The 19,413-nt window shown below is 37.9% G+C and overlaps 1 protein-coding gene across 3 annotated transcripts in view; it reads right to left on the reverse strand.

Annotated features, from left to right (window-relative positions):
• Positions 1-3,498: 3,498 nt before the first annotated feature.
• The window catches only part of zdhhc9 (zinc finger DHHC-type palmitoyltransferase 9), a 151,017-nt gene continuing 135,102 nt past the window's right edge, over positions 3,499-19,413 (reverse strand). For all 3 annotated transcript variants that reach the window (XM_059977157.1, XM_059977159.1, XM_059977158.1), the window contains 2 exons: positions 17,421-17,508; positions 3,499-12,949 (listed from right to left, as the gene is read on the reverse strand). In XM_059977157.1, the coding sequence (XP_059833140.1) occupies positions 12,728-12,949; positions 17,421-17,508 (310 nt within the window). In that variant the 3' untranslated portion in view covers positions 3,499-12,727. The remainder of the gene's footprint in view (positions 12,950-17,420; positions 17,509-19,413) is intronic.

Raw genomic sequence — 19,413 nt, forward strand, 5'->3', positions numbered from 1 at the left:
ACCAGGAATTAAAGGCTAGCATTGTCTGTGACAGTTTTAAACCTAAATGATGAGAGCTAACAAAAACATGCAAAGGAAATGTTATTCTTAGATTCCATTGAATTTAGGAGGTTGTACTTAGTTTGCGTGAACTAGACGTTGGACATTCAGGATTCTCAAAAAAACCTCAGCAGCATCAGTTAAAAACAGGAAATTAACATATCGATTAGACTAAATGCTGGTTAGGATAGTGATCTTTTAAAAAGAGATACTGTGCTACACAAATTTTGAGCAAGTTTCACTAGGTTATAATCTGATAAATTCTGTGTTTCTTGTGTCTTGATGCAAATATTATATTTGACATATTTTCCCATTTGGAACATTCTTACATGTAGCTTTTAGAATGATAGGTGTCAAAAAGTTGGTAGCTGCAGCAAATTCAATCCAGCTTTAAATATTCATAGACTCCTTAACATTTTGCCATATTGTCAGAGTACAGCAAATTTGTAGAAGTAATAGAGCTCCTCCTGCTGGTTGCCTCAATATCCACATCCCATTGAAGCAAACTTAAAGGACCCATAAATTTCACTATGCCTTGCCAGTAGTCAGCTCAAATGTGCACTTAGAGTCCATAACCACATGAGGAATGTGTTTGCCTGTTCCCAACAAATTGGATGCTGGTTTCTCCAAGAATGCTCAAAGTACATGTGGGAAGTACTTAAAAACCTTCATTAGAAAGATCACACTTTTATGGTGAAGAAAAGTAAAATTAACATTTTGTTATCAAGTTTTGAGCAGAAAATGGATTTAGAATAAACTTTACTGTCATTGCTCAAGACAAGAAGATTGCAGGCCACACCAGTCTGTACAAAACAGACATTTACAACGTATGTTTAATTTTAAAAATCCAATATTTACATGCAACAAGTGACTTTGATAGTCCATAACACTCAAAGGCCACTGGCAAGCCGTGGTGTGGAATTATTCAGCTGCACAATAGCCCTTGGGAAGAAGCTGTTTTTCATCTTTACTGTCTTGGCTAAGATGTTTCTGTATCTCCTACTAGATGCCAGGAGATTGACCAGTGTCTGGGATGGGATGGGGCGCGATGGGTCTTTAATGATGTTACGAGTGCACCGTAGTCATCAAGAGTTGTAGATGGTCTTTGGGTCTGGTACTGAGACAGAGTGATATGTTGAGCCATCCTATACACCTGTTGGGGTGCTTTGTAATCTGTCTTGCTGCAGCTAGGGTACTTCTCTGTCATTCTGTATGTTGATAAAAGTTGGCGAGCAACTTCTGGGGCAGATTATTTTTTGGGGTAGTATAGGCGCTGTTGTGCCTTCCCTACAATTGAGGTTGTGCTGACCGGCCAAGAGAGCTCCTCAGTGACGTTCATCCCCAGAAACTTGTAACCAGACCCCTTTCCCTACCTTACCATTTATGAATAGTGGGGCTTGTCCAGGCCTTCTTGCCTCCCTGAAGTCAATTATCATTTCTTTTGTCTTCTTGAAGTTGAGTGATTGGTGCAGGAACAACAACAGTTTCAGTACCTCCTCTCTTGATGCAGATTCATTATTATTTGTGATTAGGCCAATCACAAATGTGTCATTTACAAATCTGATGACTGCGCTTGTAGCAGGGTTAGGAGACCAGTTATTGGTGAAGAGACAGTAGAGAATTGGACTTCATAAGGGTAGGGGTGGCCTAGTTTCACCAACTGCGTACGATTATTGAGGAAGTTCCCGATCTAATTACAAATTGATCTGCTGAGACCTAGATTGTGGAACTTGATAGTCAGCATGTTAGGTAGTATAGTGTTAAAAGTCAGGCTGTAATCAGTGAAAATTATGTAGGTGTCTTCATGCTCCAGATGTTCCAAGGCAGTATGAAGGGTTTTAGAAATGGTGTCTTCAGTTTATCTGTTCACCTTATAGGCAAATTGATGCTGGACCAAGGTAGCCAGGATTACGTCCATTCTGTGGGACATGACCAATCTTTCCAAGCACTTGACAACTATGGGAGTGAGTGCCACCCATCTGTAGTCAGTAGCACATGTTGCTGCTGATGTCTTGGGGATTAGTATGACTGTTGCTGCTTTGAAACATGCCTGAGCCATAGCCTTGGACAGCGAAAGGTTGTAAATACCCATCAGAATTTCCACCAGCTGGTCACTGCAGTCCCTGAGGACCCATCTGGATACATCATCTGCTCCCACTGCTCTGTAATGCATTGACATTATAGAGTACACACCTTACCTCATGCATGTTCAGTGTTGCACGAATGCATAAATATCATCTTTTCAGGCTTCATTATGAGAATGAAAAGTGGCTGAATCACAAAGTTACACACTTATGAGCTGACTGCAATATCAGGAAAATATTGGCTATAAACATTATCAGAATTTGATTTTGGAAAAGATCTCACTAAGATGCTACATAGATATTTAGTCACCACACTATAGGATGATGTGAAAGCATTAGGACCATAACAGAACTATGAAAATGATTCCTGGCATGGGTGTCTACAGTTACAAGGATAGCTTAAGGGACCATTTTGTTTTGAAAATGATGAGGATAGGGGAGAGTTATATAAAAGGAAGAGGTGTCAGGAGTGATGTACAGTAGGAAATAGCTGCCTTTGATGGAGAGGTCAAGGATTACTGCTTACAGGTATAACATAAAGAAAAGAGAATTAAGAGAGGTGTGAGGAATTTTTGTTTTTAAACAACGCATTTGGAATCTGGAGGCAAGTTCCATTGTGGCCTTCATGATGGAAATTGATAAATACGAGGAGGAAATATTTATATTAAGAGAGGCTAGGAGCTTCGACTAATGATTTGCACTGGTAGAGGACTTAATTGGCCTGATTGCCTCATGTACTGTAACCATTCTAATATTCAATGTAAGAGGATTAGAATGTTTCAGAAAAGTCCCTCACTCCAAGTATCACCAATCCCAAATTTAAGTATGGCCACCCTTCCTTGCTTTGGTTCACAATAAATATCCAGGAACAATCCTGGATGAAAAGAATGTCATGAAGAGAAAACTTTAACTAAATTAAAATGGATAGAAGTGAGTTAATAATATCCAGAAACGTTTTCCAAATACAGCAAATTGAATGTGTTCAAGCACTCTTCAACCACGGAGGATTGATGCACTACGATCTCATCACCCTGTAACAAAGCTACTTCTCAGTCTGAAACAAATTTAAGCATAACTTCTATACAACAGATATTATTCACCTAAATGCAGCACAACTGCTCACAATTCAATAATGATACAGATCTTCTGAGTAGAAAAAAAAAGAGAACACATTGCACGAGAGTTTTTAAATCACAGTTTCAGTGGATTATCAAGTTCCATCGTGATCCACGATACCAACCCATTGCCAGCTGGTAACCCACTACAGATGGCATTTTCAGATGTTAGAGTGTGCAAATATTTACGAAACTCATGGAGAGTAGCCACTTTAAATAACGACTGCAGAATGACAATCAAATCACACATATGAAACAAATAATGTGCAAGAATCATATTTATAGACATTGTACTTAGTTACATTAATTTGGCTGAAAAGGAATACATGATAAATGAAAATCATAAATTAACAGTCACTATCAGAATATTGAAAAGGCGTAGAACAATTTTCTAAAACAGTAATTTCTTTATAAATAATGAATACAAAAATGATTTTCTTTTTTGCATTTAGTTTCACACATTTTATCCAGACAGCAGCACATATTATTACTAACTGAACAAAAAGGTTAAACCTGAGGTAAAAGGCTTTTAAAGTCACGTGGAATGATAAGTGTGGGGTTGGTGGGTGAAGAACTGCTGCGGCTTGTTCCTGCAGAAACGCGGCTCCAGAACAACATCCATGCACCATCAGTCTACAGGCCAGGACACACAACCACTTGGGCTATATTGTTATTTATTGATATTTTTCTGCTATCATAATTAATAATATCATAATATGTGCTGAGTGCTGTTTGCGACACTTGGTTCTGTGTTTTGCACCTTGGCCCCACGGGAACACTATTTCATTTGGCTGTATTCCTGTGTATGGGTGAATGAGAACTAAACTTGGAATTGATCTTCACATCGGAAAATGGATAATCAAGTAGAACCTTTGGGCCAGATACTCTCGACTGATTTGAATGGGATGAGCATCTCTTATCAATACATCCAAGCAAATCCATATATGCTCCAACTAACCAGAATAGGGACTACAAGTTTGTAGCTTGGTAACTGCCGAACTATTTCAAGTGCTTCGGAGAAACGTAGAAATAATGATCAGCAATAACTGCAGGGAGCAGAAGAAGGGATGTCTTACCAACAAGATTTCACCTTATTCAATTTAACCTGATAGTAGGTAATGCAGGTTATGTGATGCAGAGCACAAATTGAACAGCTTACTGTGCTGCTGAACTTCACATTTCTAATAATTGCATCCTTTAAACAAAATTTCTATAGACTATCCTGTCTCTGCACCATTTCAACTTCCTTTAGACCGCACCCACACAGCATATCAGCACTGATTTATGAATCAATTATTTACTTATAGCTTTGTTTTTAAAGATGCAAGACACCTTGTGCAGTCCTGCACACATCTTAAACTTGTCACTTAAAACTTGCCTATCAGGAACATATCTTAGATTGGGAAAGGATAATGTTTCAAACTATTGCATCAATGGCAAAATTAAATTTGGTTTAATTACAGATAACAAGTAAAGAACTTGAGTTTGTCTTCTAATATTTAATAAAATTTTAGAACTGAATAGTTTTGATGACGGTCTACACTACAGCAAAGCCACTACCCTGTACAATGAAAGGCAGAGAAAGTGCTATTGCAGGACACTACAGCCATTCAGGAAGCTAATTCTCAGTCAATCCAACACTGCGCTACTCTACACCATCCAATCCTACAATTCAAGAATAGATGATTATTTATTCAATGGTTAAAGTGTTAAATTGAAAACGGGAATTTTTTACATGAACAAATTCTTCCAAAGTGTGCTCCACAAATCATACCACAGCCTAAAAATTCTTCACATTGTGATCACATTTTTGAGTGGGTAACATTGGTGTTAAAACATATGTCGGTTGATTAACATTCACAACATATGCAAAAGGTATGTGCCTGCCCCTGTGGCCTAGCACATGCATTTCCGAATAAGAATTTTATTTACTTTGCTTTTCAAGTCTTTCATTCTCCCATCTGTGTATTTTGGAACACTCAGTCCCCAGGCACTAAAATGGGAACTACTAAAGGATAGACATTTGTGTATGAGAAGTCAATCCTTTCATACAGAATGCTTTGAGATTGTGAATAAACTCTTCTTGGGCTTCCAGCAAGGTACAGGTACCAATTTTAACTGGCATTTTGATGACAAACTCTGCCATCTTCATCAGGGTTAATGCCTGGGCATGTCTAGTTTGGTGATATTTATACCACCATTATCTGTCCCTTCTGATTGATTAGTCCTCACCCAATTAGGTTTCCATTGTCCCACCTTGTTTACAATCGAATTCTAGTTCTTAGTTAGAGCAAGACCTTCATCTTTGTTCGGGTTCTATTTGAATGGCTTCCTTCACTAGGCAGTCCCAAAAGCCATTGGCGTGGCACAGTAGTTTTAAGCCATCAAACCCAATTCTATGGCCATTGCAAATGCAAAGTTCTGCTACCGCCAATTTCTCCACTTATGCTGGTCAAAGATGACCCGGGACTCAGGATGGGTGGCATTTACATCTCTGTAAATATGGAGCAGTGTATATTGGCCAGACGGTACGCACTGTGCAAACTCACATTATGCAGCACGGGGATGTATCCATTTGGGTTACCTGGAGAAATCAGCGGTAGCAGAAGATTGCATTTGAAATGGCCATAGGATTGACTTTGACAGGTTAAAGCTACTGTGCCACACAAATGGGCTTTGGGATCGTCTGGTGAAAGAAGCCATTGAAATAAAACTAGAGGAAAAGAATTTTAACAAAGGTAAAGGTCTCGCTCTAAGTAAGAACTGGAATTTGATTGTAAGCAAGGTGGGACAGCGGAAATCTGATTAGCTGGGGACTAACCAATCAGGAGGGAAGGATGACAGGGGTATAAATACACCAGACTAGACATGCCCAGGCATCATCCCTGATGAAGATGGTAGCTTGTGTCACTGAAACATCCATTATAATCGATACCTGTAAACGGCTGGAAGTCCAAGAAGATAAGCGCTAGATCCTTTTTTGCCTTGAGAGTTTATTTTAAAGAATATTGCTGGCTTGGGTAGGGTGATGGGGATGGGGGTGTTAGATTCTGATCTCCTGTTAAACATGTCCTTCAAGGTACTATTTGTTTCTCTGCTGAAATGTTTTGGAACGACGGGATTGACAATGAAACTGGTTTTCTGAACAATTTAAAATACAAAGGTGTGCAGTAAAAAATTGCAACCAATTCTATTTACAATATACCCACTTGAATTTGTCATCAAGAAATTGCCCACATCTTTCATTCAATCTGTACGTAAAAACTGTCTTTCAAAATCAAATTTAGCAAATTTTGTTGCCAAAACTGTCCATTGAAGCGTATTACATACAACCTTCTTACAAAAAAATTTTAATGAGTTATTCCATTCAAGGTAAATAGGCCCATATTTAATTTCCTATATATTTAGAGAATCTGTGTTTTTTTTAAATACACCAGAATCATGCCGTGAAAATCTGAAAGTTGCCAGGGACAGTGGAGGGAAAGAGACACATGAGCAGCAGTGAGCCTGTGACAGAGCAAGAAAAAGAGGAAACCATCAAAAAACAGCAGTGCTTACAAATCAGTATCGGGTGATGGGAATAAAGATTCCCATCATCAAGAATTAGCTACATTTTAGCAATTTGTATTTTTGGCATCTGATGTACTCTAATCCAAATTGACCTTTGCGATTTGCTCTATGTGATGACATTGATTTAGATAACTAGAGTTATTAGCATGCATTAAACTTCTCTAAACATACTTAACTGCACCAAAAACACTCCTTCTGTCAAAGAGAAACCTTAAACAAGTCATTAGACGACAGAGAAAAATTAGAACATTTTTAGTCAAAAAAAAGTTGTGTGCATGTTTTTAAGGATATATATACGGTTATGAAATGAATTTCAGAGTACAAGGTAGATGAATTGACAGCACTGGCCAACATATTGAAGTACGGTACTACAACCACTGAAAACATGCACGACAGGTAGCATACCATTCCTGGTTAGTGTTTCAAAAAGATAGAGGGCAGAATTAAAAAAGAGAGGATAGGAATAATGATAATTTTGGTTGAAAACAGAAAATCACAGCTCTGAGAATAAATGATGCATGAGAAATCATCCAATGAGGTTATGTCAACTATTTGACAGAAAAATAAAATCTGGATGGAATCCAAGGGAGGGTTTCAAATTGGTCTAAAATTAACTGTGTAGGAAGCAAAAGGTAATGACTGATGTGCCTCTTTTGTGACTGGAAGATTATTGTCAATGAGGTCCACAGGGTCAAGTGCTCAGGCCTTTGAATTTTTGCAATACGTATTATTAACTGAGACTTCAATGCCTTGTAGATGATAGAAAAACTGGCTAAATTGTTAGTAGTGAGGAAGAAAGCCTTAGCCTGCAGGAAACTACAGATGGCCTGGTTAGCTGGGCAGGAAAGTAAGAAATGGTATTTTTATCCCGAGCACTGCATTTGGGAGGATGCAACAAGATGAGAGCAGTAAATGGGAAAATTTTGGCTAGATAATAAATAGCATCAGACCTAGCACTAGAAGTTGGGGTTAGGAAGTGGAGCCAATGGCCATCCTCTATGTCATATACTTTCTATGATTCTTTGACAGAATCACCATCAATCAATTAATAACAATGAAGGCTTTCCAAGCGCAGTTGATTAGAAACTTATCCCCAGTTCACAGTAATTAATATCAGTGTCCACCAACTCCACTGGAACAAGTTTTGGATGGGGAGAACTACACTTCCATACATTTTCCAACAGATTTTCAAATATATTTAACAAAATTCTGACAAATATAACCAAACTTTTCCCTAGGATAATTTTGTTTTATCATCTGAACAAATGGAAATTCCAAAAAATGAATAAACTTGGGAGGCAATTTAACAACATTGTAAATAATAATTAAAAATGAGATAAATTTGTTGCTTGGTACAGCCAAACATTCTCATTTGGACTCACCTAAAAGTACAACGTTCTGCCACGATTAAGGAAATATAAGCTGTCTCTCCACTTGTCACCTCCAACAAAAACAGCTTTTCTTCAAGTTTAAAACAAATACCCTCAAGATTGTCTTTCATAATTTGAAATAGTTGATATGAAGGCTTTGTGAAATGGAATCAGCCTTTTCTTATAATGGCGACTTTTATAATATTTGGTTAATATGATTGAAATCCAAACTAACTAAACATTTCCATACAAAATCAAAACCACTTTTATATCCACAGATAGAAATAAGCACTTTTGGTTCTCATTCAGTGCAGAAAACTGGTCCCCCCTGAATTCTTGAACAGTCAATGATACATCATTTCTTGTTCTAAACAATCCAACACTACTGTACACTGTATATAGAATTTTCATACAATCTGCAACTAACACCCACAGCATGCAGTGCAATTTCATTTTTAACAGCAGAATGAAAAGCCTGCATGTTTCACTTTGTGAACAAACCGAAACAAAGGATGTCAAACCAAATGTGAGAAATTAAAGATACGGCCTGAGCAGAAATAAAGTATGTCTATTGACCTCAGACGAACAGGGGCTCTTCTTCTATGGGCTCTGGGACAGATGGCCAGAATGAATGGGAGGTTTGTAGCAGGAAAAGAACATCACAATGAAGTGGATGTTTTGGTTGTTGGGATGGGGTGGGGGGATACAGTGAGCCCATGAAGGGATTAAAATGGACAGGGAAGGGTATCTCTGAACTTGTGAAAACAAATACAGGGAGAAAAGGTGATCCTATTGTGTCAAGGAAAAAAAATGTTTTGAATCTTATGAAAGGGTAAATCGTGTAAGAGAGATGATAATTGGGTTTCACTGCTAAATAGATCACATTTATTGATCAAGATAAAAAATGTGAAGTACAAATAGTAGGTTATCAGATCACGCAACTTTTGATGAAACATTTGAAGGAGTGTGCATAAATTTAATTGTTGCATCATCCTTAATTCCAATTCACTTTGAATTCCACAGTTATCATTAGGCTTTTTCTCTTGGCATTGCACCATCAGTTACAACTAAAGGACAATTTCAACAAGAAAAACCACAAAGTGTGTGAGAATTTTCAATAAAATTAACATCTGCAAATGTTAATATTTGATGCATTGATTTGTTTGATTCATTTAAATATTGCAAACTATTGAAACCTGTCCCAAGTTTCCAAATGTCAAATCTTGACATTTTCTGGGAAAGTACGTACCAACTTGCTTCAAGACGCATTTCATGTTTTCATAGTCAAAGCAACATAGTCTTATTAATATTAAAGACAATTCACGATAACAAGTAAGCTGACCAAATTTAAAGGCTTTGCACCTTGCCTTCAACCACGTAGGTCTTACCTATCTAACTGACCTTCTAACATTTAGTGCAAGTGAAGTTTTTGGCTGGCTGGTGGATTGTCGAATTGTTGTAGAGATGAGGGAGAATATTCCCCCAAATCTGATGCATAGGGTCATTATCAATTTAGATAATGCATACACTTACCTTAAACCATAGTACCTTACAATTTGAGAAACAACTGTCCATATATCTGCAAATGTTACATCTTTTATCTTCTAATTTTAAACCTTAAAAGAGACCAGTTTCTGATCAGGATGACCTGGGTTGCTGAAGATGAGTCAAAAAGTATGATCATTTGAAAAGGAAAACTATCCATATCCTGGCCCTTCCATTAACAAACTGACCTTGCCATAGCTTCCAATTCCACCTAGTGTGAATAAAATTACATTGGACTGATTAAACTAGTGTGAATATAAAATAATAGAAAGAATATTCAAAGATATTGGGGGCCATTTTTGTTTAAACTACTTATCCCCACTATAACATTTCAAAATCTACTCAACATCTCAATTTTGTGAAATTTGATCACTTTTGGCATTGAATTCTGTAAAATTGCTGATTGGCATGCTACAGTTAATATTAAATGAGGGATCAATGACAACATATAAAATTCAATGGCTGCAACATTTTTGAGAATAATTTTGATCAGCAGTGTGCATATGAGTTAGCAATGATCCTATAAGGTTCTATTTCAAAGTGACATCTTCACACAAGGAAAAAGACAACTGTAAAATGGCTCTATTAGATTACAATATTTCAGATGGGAAGTCTGCTGTTTGGGTCTACCTTTAAGCTATTAGATCAAGCAAGTTTATTGATTACTTAATTTAGATCGCATGCATGTTGTTACAGTTGGCTGTGAAATAATTAGAAATGGGCTTCAGATGTGAAAGACGGTTGAGCTTTCTTATTCAAACACTCAAAATGATCAGATACAACACACACACACACAAAATGCTGGAAGAACTCAGCAAGTCAGGACACACGTACAGAGGTTTGATGTTCCAGGTCCGAAACAGCAACTGTTAATTTCCCTCCATAGACACAGTCTGACTGCTGAGTTCCTCCAGCATCATGTATGTGTTGCTCAAGATTTCCAGCATCTGCAGAATTTCATGTTGATGAAACTATCAGATAAAAGCTGTTACAAATTATTACCTAACATTTGCACTAAGTCTTAAATTACGTAACTAAGTTTTTATAAGGAAAACTATGCTGCAAAATGCAGTTTCGGTCCCAAGACTTAATGTATCTAAAGCTACCACCTACAGAATCCAATTGTGCTACAAGTTATTTGGTTGAAACTCTAAAAGGTTCATAAATACTTAACCCAACCACAGACTCAGATTTCCTGATATAGCATTTGGATCATTCTGTTTTGAAGGGTTCAAAATCAGAAGAAACTGCACTTTTTCCCCAGAATCTTGTTTACAATCAGAGTATTATTATTAAAAATCATGCAAAAGGAAATGTTGGGTCAGTGCAACTTCAGAACTATATGTCTTTCTAGATACAGTGAATAACAGACAGGGTCACTTTATTCAGATTACAAAGCACGTTCTGTTATTGGTGTAAGGATGTGCAATAATGTAGAGACTAATATAATTACAATAACAATGTTGTTTTGCACAAAAACACAAGCAAATGAATCAATTTCATAGTTGTCACCATTTCATTCAATAAGACTAACCTCATTTAACACATTATCATACATATCAATCTGCAAGATATTACAAATTTCCAAATGGTTCCATTCAATATCATCAAAGGCACTATAACCTGTTCAGAAGAGGTTGGGAGCACAAAGCATTTTCTTCAGTCTTAAAACCTTTGTATTTGTGCCTCAGTTTTGGACTTTGAAAATTTAAGCCAGTGTTCGAGTCTAACTTAGAAGCCTTTTAACTAAGCCACAGTTTGTCCTTGGATCCTTGCTGAAATTTAGTAGTCTTGAGAAACTGCAAAACTAGCCTTTGGACAATTCAAAACACCAGCTGATTAACTACAAGGGAAAAACAATTCCATGCATACCTCTACTGCTGTTAAAAGACGTCATTTATATTAAATTATAAAGTGGCACCAACCCATTTTTCTGCTTTTAATATAATTCACTCTCTCCCAGCAATGAATTATTTGTTAAATTTGAAAATACGATGTCTGTAAAACAAATTCCCATCAACACAACTTTTTGCTTCCTTTCTCCCAGTTCTATATTTTGCACATTGAGCTCAAAAAGTTCTTTAATGTACAAGGCAGTGGAACTCCAGCTTTAATAGTGAGGTTCAATTTTTCAGGAACTGTTTCTCATAGGTAATTATCTTAAGCTGTAAGCTATTTCACATATTTCCATAGTATTGTGTGACCTGGTTCAAAAATTGAACAGTGAATTTATTTTGTGTAAAGCCACATAGTTCGACAATATAATATTGAGAAAGAAATTGTAATTTCATGAAAACAACATCCAATGGCAGCATAAGTTCATTCATGAACTCGTATAGGGAAAATCTAATTTTAGGTCTAGGTTCAATGTTACTTACCCAACATCCAATTCATGTATCTGAAGAGCCCTATTCCCTTTCCCTCACACATATACACGCACACACGAAAACTCTCACATAGCCATCTTTATATAGCTTGTGTTTCATTCATGCCAGTAATTGGTGATATTATGAAATTATCCTGTTAAGTTCAAAACACGTCAATATTTTGCATAGCACCTAAATGAAATTCAGCATATTACTACACGAGGTATTCATATAATAATTGTCCTGCCGGTTATTTTCATGAAGTTACAAAGTGAAGTGGGAAATAAACTAAGAAATTAGCAGTTACTTCTTTCTGAAAAATTCATTTGTCAAACTGCATTTTTGTATTTTTGAAGTAAAATAACAAATGTGAATGCATGATTGGACAAATTTGGCCATAAATATGCAAATTGGCCCTGAAAAGTCTCTGAGCAATTTGACTTTTTCTTTATCGTTCCTAATCTGATGCTGCATCACAGCATATCCAACTTCCAAAACACCTTCATATAAAACACACAATACTGATCAGATGGAAATTGTAGTGTCAATTCTTTTTGCACCTTAATTTAGATAGAAGAACCATCTTCCAACATTTTGTGCCCCTTCTTCTGTTTGAACTTCCTTCAGGAGCAAATTTACTAAAGGGCATGTCCTCGATATGTTCCTTTTGTAAGTGCATCTCTTCGCAGGACTGTGGTGCCAGTCTGTATATTCAAGTCCACTGTTGGTGGGGATGGAAGTGCTATGTTTGTATTAGGTGATAACGTTGTTTCTCTTGCTTCTGGTTCCATTTGTCCAGGAACGAAAGGAACTACTTTTAATGGTGCCTGCTCATTGGATATCAAAGGAGCTTTACTTGCCTGATAGAGAAGAGAACATTGAGATGTTATTAATAAAAGTTTTCCATTATACTGTCATGCAATTTCATCAAAGAAGAAAATTGATTAAAAAGAGGGTTCAAAAAGGCCCTGATAATAATGTGGCATAATGTCATTATTAAATAAAGGCTCAGAATACATCCTTTCACTTCTTTGACCCAGAGTCAATTTGACGGAATGAAGTCCAATTTCTTTCCATTTGCAAATTTGTTTTTGAAAATTACAGAATTTTTACAAGACATGAGAAAGTAACAACTGATGCAGAGGTGCAGTTATTCAGATGCTACCTTTCCCATACACTGATTTCAGAAGAAACAATATGACCTCAATTGTTCAGATTTTTGTCAAATGTGCATTAATGCCTAATAGTCTGTGACTTTGAATACATTATAGTCAGAAATGGTGGAAGTGAGGTCATTGGAGTGCTGATTTCTGACAATATTTTCATGAATGAGTTGCACTGATTGGTGTAACTTCTATGTTAGTAAGGACTGGAAAAAATAGCTGGCAGGATGTAAAATAAGTATTTGATCATGATTCAATATCCTGAAAATACTTAGTTCAAAACATGTAGTCCACACGAAGGAATTTAATACCACAGGAGGATAAATGGATGAAGCAATAGCTTGAGAGGTGTAAAAAGAAATGGCATAACAGAAAGAGCTTTTGACTTTAAGACAGCCAAACACACAGTTTAGATTATTTAGTTGTCCTAATGAAGTTCTTCAGTGCTGCCATATCAAGCTGACATGTTCGGCACAACTCTGTGGACCGAAGAGCCTGTATCATGCTCTAGATTTTCTATGTTTCTCTGTTTCTGACAACGATGGATAATTAAAGGACATCGGAAACAAAGGTTCTGTGAGTATCTCCATTCTCTGTAATAGTCAAACTCAGCACAGGAAAGAAAAAGACTAGTGGAGCTTGTTGCTGCATTTTGCAAGCAGGTGGCTGATCGATTCTGGTATCCTCTTGTAGTTTCCGTCAATAAAAAAAAATACATACAGGTAATACGATTTATTCCATGGAAGAAAGTAATGGCCAGGGTTCACTGGATTGAACGAGGGCTTTCAGCCCTAAAAATATCCAGGCTGCACCCTCACTATCCAGACCATACCAATAACATTACAACACTGAGATTTATCAAGTAAAGAGGAAAATTGCTTTCATATGTCCTGTCCTCAAGAGACATGACAGTTCTAACCTTTTTTATTCATTTGGACAATTTAGACATCTTTGGTAATACAGCATTTCTTATCCATCCCTAAATTCCCCAAGGACAAAGACAATTGGTGTGAAAATCTTCATCTAACTAGAGTCAACTAAAGAGGAAGGTTGTACTAAGAGAAACCCAATTACCTGCCTCAGGACATTAACGTAGGGCATGGGTTCCCAACCTGAGGTCCATGGACCCTTCACTTAATGGTACCCTGAGTAGGGGTTCCTGGGGGAAGAGGTAAATAGAGTTGGAATCCCCTTGAATACACCTGTACAACGAGAGTTAAATAATTTCCCCTGAATGTTCAATGGCAATGCTGTGGCAATGCATCTCAAGGATGTGTGCTTAGTCCACTGCTCTGCTCCCTCTACACTCATGACTGTGTGGCTAGACACAACTCAAATGCCATCTATAAATTCACTGTTGATGGCAGAAACTCAGATAGCGATGAGGAAGTGCACAAGACGGAGATAAATCAGCTGGTTGATGGTGCTGAAACAATAACCATGCAATCAATATCAACAAAACCAAGGAGCTGATTGAGGACCAGGAAGGGGAAGTTGGGAGAATGCACATCAATCCCCATTGAGGCATCATCAGTGGAAAGGATGAGTAATTTCCAGTTCCTGGGCGTCAACACCTCAGAGGAACAACCTTGGGTCCAACACATTGCCATACTCATGGAAAAGGCTCACAAGCTTCATCAGGAGTTTGAGGAGATTTGATAATTCACCAAATTTCTACAGACTTACAGTGGAGGGCATTCTGATTGGTTTGCTCGCCAGCTGGTATGGAAATTCCAATACAAGAATCAAAAGAGACTGCAGAGACTCCAGATCCATCACAGGTTTAAGCCTCCCACCATCAAGGTCTCCTTCAAATGGTGGTGCCTTAAAAAGGTGGCATCCACCATTAACGACCCTCACTGCCCAGAACATCTCCCTTCTCATTAATACTGTTAGGGAGGAGATGTCAAAGTCTGAAGAGCCATATTCAACATTTTAAAATAAGTGTCTTTCCTCTCCCATTAGATTTCTCAAAGGTCCATGAGCCCATGCACATTACTTCACTATTCCCCATTTGGACAATTTATTTCTATTTTACTGAAATTTATAACAACGTTTTTATGTCTTTGCACTATACTATTGCCACAAAACCACAAATTTCAGTGCTGACAACCCTGTTGCTGAGCTTCCACCACTGGGGGCACACTGTCCTCTATCTGCAGCCTAACACCCCTCAAAAGCACCTCCGAAATTGATGGCCACCACCACTTACATGAACAAGGGAAACATGAAAATATCAAGTCACAACCCTGACTGAAAATAATAGTCCAGTTCCTTCATATCTCTAGATCAAAATACTGGAATTCTGTACCTACTATAAATGTTTAACAAGGACCTCAGTATAAGCAGAAGATGGATTGGACATAAAATTAAAATGTGTCTGGCCATGGCCGATCTGAACACAACTGCAAGACCTATAATTTTTCCATACCCAATCAAGGTGTATGCTATAACAAAATGAATATTCCTGATCTAGACAAAATCTGGGCTGTGTAAGTAAGAGTCCACTGACCCGTGTCTTGCTGGACTTGGGTCAGTTAACTGGACTCTTATTTTCAGGGGCAATTAATTGTGGACTTGCCAGTACTACGAGCTTCTTATTAATGAATACAGGGACAATAAAGAATAGGTTATGTTCCTGGAGCAGACAGGCAGACTGGCAGAAAGAATGAGGAGGTGTACCACACAGGAATCACACACACACAAAAAAAATGTACACACAAGCAGACAATGGACATGCTTGTGCAAATCTGGCTTTTGAACATAGAGTAAGTTTAGCTTTGTCACGTGTCCGTCAAAACTTCAAAACATACAATGAAATGCATATTTTAATATCAATAACCAATACAGTCCGAGGGCGTGCTAGAGGCAGCTCACAAGTATCACCACACTTCCAGTTAGCATGCACACTAACCCTGACCTGTACATCTATGCAATTTGGAAAGACACTGGAGAACCTGGAGAAAACTCCTGTCATTTTGGAAAGAACATTCAAACTCCTTACAGACAGCGCAGGAATTGAACCCACATTGTTGGCTCAGTGAAGTGTCACACTAACTGCTAGACTACCATGATAACCATGCAAAGGTAGTGGATATTGATATAAAAAGATTCAAATGGGTCATTATTTTTTTTAAGCAAAAAAGCCTGGCCATTCCTTCATAGTCTGAACTACAGTGGTCTCCTGTCAAATCGTATCATCAGGATAACTGCAGATTAGAAATAAATCCTCAGCCGTGTACTCACACTCTGAATTTTATAACGAGAGGAACAAGGGGAGAAAGAAAATAAAATGAAAAATAAAGTAATTACACAAATGTGTCACATCTGGTCCTTGGAACATAACAAATCACAGCAGAAAGATTTACAGCATTTCTAAGTATACAGGCTGATTATGGTACTGTGACTGGAGCTGGTTCCTCTCAGCTTCAGCCCTGACCTCTGCCACTGTGTGTATGGAGTTTACATATTCATGACCACAATGGTCTCACTTGGGCACACCCGTTACCCTCAATATTACAAAACAGGTTGGCAGGTTAACCTGGGGTTCGTATAGGAAGATAAAATGGAATTACAACAAAATTAGTATAAATGAATACTGGATGATCAGTGCAGGCTTAAATGGGTCAAATGGCCTGCTTCTATGCTTTATGACTCTGCGTCTCCAAGAACAACAGTATTACCCTAAAACATTCATTTTTTTTTTATATTTTAGGCAGTGTTGGTCAATGGAGGGATATCATTTAGAACCTTATTTTACAGCAGGGTAAGTAGATCATTAGTACTCATACCCAAGGCTACAAGGAGCCTCAAATCCCTCAATCAAAGATAGCAATTAATAATGTAGCACTTCTTCAGTAAACCATCAAAATACTTTCCCAGATTACATGGGCAATGCAGTTGAATTCCATGCAACATCCAGAAGTTTTATGCTCTGAAACAGGTTATGAGAACCAAGTAGCCCATTCCTTCTCACTAAATCATATCATAGAAAACATTACTGAATTATATCTTTAATTAATTTAAATTGTCTCTTTCATAGCTGTCCCCGATACCTTAGTGATATTAATGAAAATGTTCTTCCTTAACATTTCATCGAACTTTTAGTTCTCCAAGTGTTAAATACATTCTGAGTAGCTCAGCTTCAAAACCAGCCAACGAGTCTTACCGTTGTCTGTGGTGCTGTACAGGCAACACCATTAGTTTGGACTGAAATACCAGTGTCTTCTTTAATAAGCCCTCTTCTGTCAAGAACACTGAAAAAAAAACGTATTTGGGATTAATTCTTAGTTAACTAAACCTAGTTAATTAAACCTGAGAGACAGGTTGGTGGGCAGGGTTAAAACAAGAAAAAAGGAAGAAATTGAGCAAAAGAACCATTCAGCAATCAAAAACATGCGACACAATATAGCAGAACTTCAATAAGCTGCAGCCATATTACTGGCACTAATATTCTAAAGTCTTTTGCCACCCTTTGCACAATGGCACACTTATTAAAAAGTCCAAAGCTGCAATTCACAAATAATTTCTTCGAGAGTCTTTGGCATAGGTAAGTTCTTTATATTCGTGGGAGGCTAAGGAGGGAAGTGTGGGAGCCCTGGCTGATCATTAGCCATGATTTGAATTGCTAATAGTTGTAAGGCAGCGCATGTGTTACCTTTACCTAAAAAAAGGCGGCAAAGGAAGATGTAGCAACTATAGGCTGGTAAGTCTAACATCTGTGATAGGTAAGTTACTGGAACAGATTCTGAGGGGAGTGATATACATATCTCTCCAAAGTGATCAATTAGGGGTAGTGTGCCAGGCTTTCTGCCTGGGAGATGAACATCTTACAAACTTGACAGAGTTTCTTGATGTCATGGTTTATAATGTATGGACTTCAGTAAGGCTTTCGATAAGGTTCCATGTGGTATGGTGCTCTGTAAAGTTGGATCAGTAGGAAGCTAAAGAGAGCTGGCTAGTTGGAAATACGATTGGCTTGATGGTAGAAAGCAGAGGGTGATCGTGAAAGGTAATTTCCCGGACTGGAAGCCTGTGACTAGATGTGCCTCAGATCAGTGCTGGGCTATTGTAGTCATCCATATCAACAATTTGGATAAGAATGTTCAAGGCATAGTTAGTGTGCAGATGACACTAAAATAGGTGGTATAATGGATAATGAAGAAGTTTGTCAAAATTACAGTGAGATTTTGATCAGCTGAGTAAATGGCCCAAAGGATGGCAAATGGGAGTTAACCTCGGAGAAGTGCGACGAGTTGCAATTCGGAAAGTCAAATCCAAGTAGGACGTTCACAGTCAATGGTGGAACCCTGGAGAGTCTTGTAGAACAGAGTACAGGGCTTTGTGAAAATGGGAGACACAGGTAGACAGGGTGGTGAAGGTGGCCTGTGACACGTTGGCCTTCTGCGTATGGAGATGGCACGGTGCAGTTGTACAGGAAAGTAGTGAGGCTACATTTGGAGTATTGTGTTCAATTTTGGTCACTTGTTATAAGAAATAAGTTATTAAAGAGTGCTGTCAGTCCCTCATAACAAAGTCCATCAAGTGCTGAACAGAGAGGTATTTTATAGAGGGGCATGAAATTATGAGGGGCTTAGATAGGCTGAATACACTCAGAGATTCCACCCTGCCCCCAAGAGTTGGAGAATCAAGAACTAGGGGGCATAGGTTTAAGATGAGAGGAGAAAGATTTAAGGGAAACTTGAGGGACAACTTTTCCCTCCACAGAGGATGGTAATCTACATTGAGGAAGCGCTTGAAGCAGGCTCATTAACAACTTTAACAACACAATTGGATGGGTACATGGATTGGAATGTTTTGGAAGGTCATTGGCAAACTGATGGTAAATAGGACGAGCTTGGATGGGGTAACTTGGTCAACATGGCTCTGTTGGGCCAAAGGGCTTGTTACCTTGTTGTACAATTTTTTGACTAACCATTTTAAAATTAGCCCAATATTTAAGTATATTATAGTATTTGCGTTTCTCAGAGGTACCTGCACAGAAACCCAACTCAAGCCTGTCAGCAGTTAACTTGAAGAAATCAAATGACCAACAGTTTATTTTTGGGGCTATCAATTGTTCAAAAAGAGTAAATCAGCATACAGCAATAACCCGCATTTCTTTAAATATTCAGAGAAACATATTTGTCTTTGCTCTTCGA

This window comes from Hypanus sabinus, chromosome 8 (assembly GCF_030144855.1).
Source record: "Hypanus sabinus isolate sHypSab1 chromosome 8, sHypSab1.hap1, whole genome shotgun sequence".
Classification (NCBI taxonomy): domain Eukaryota; kingdom Metazoa; phylum Chordata; class Chondrichthyes; order Myliobatiformes; family Dasyatidae; genus Hypanus; species Hypanus sabinus.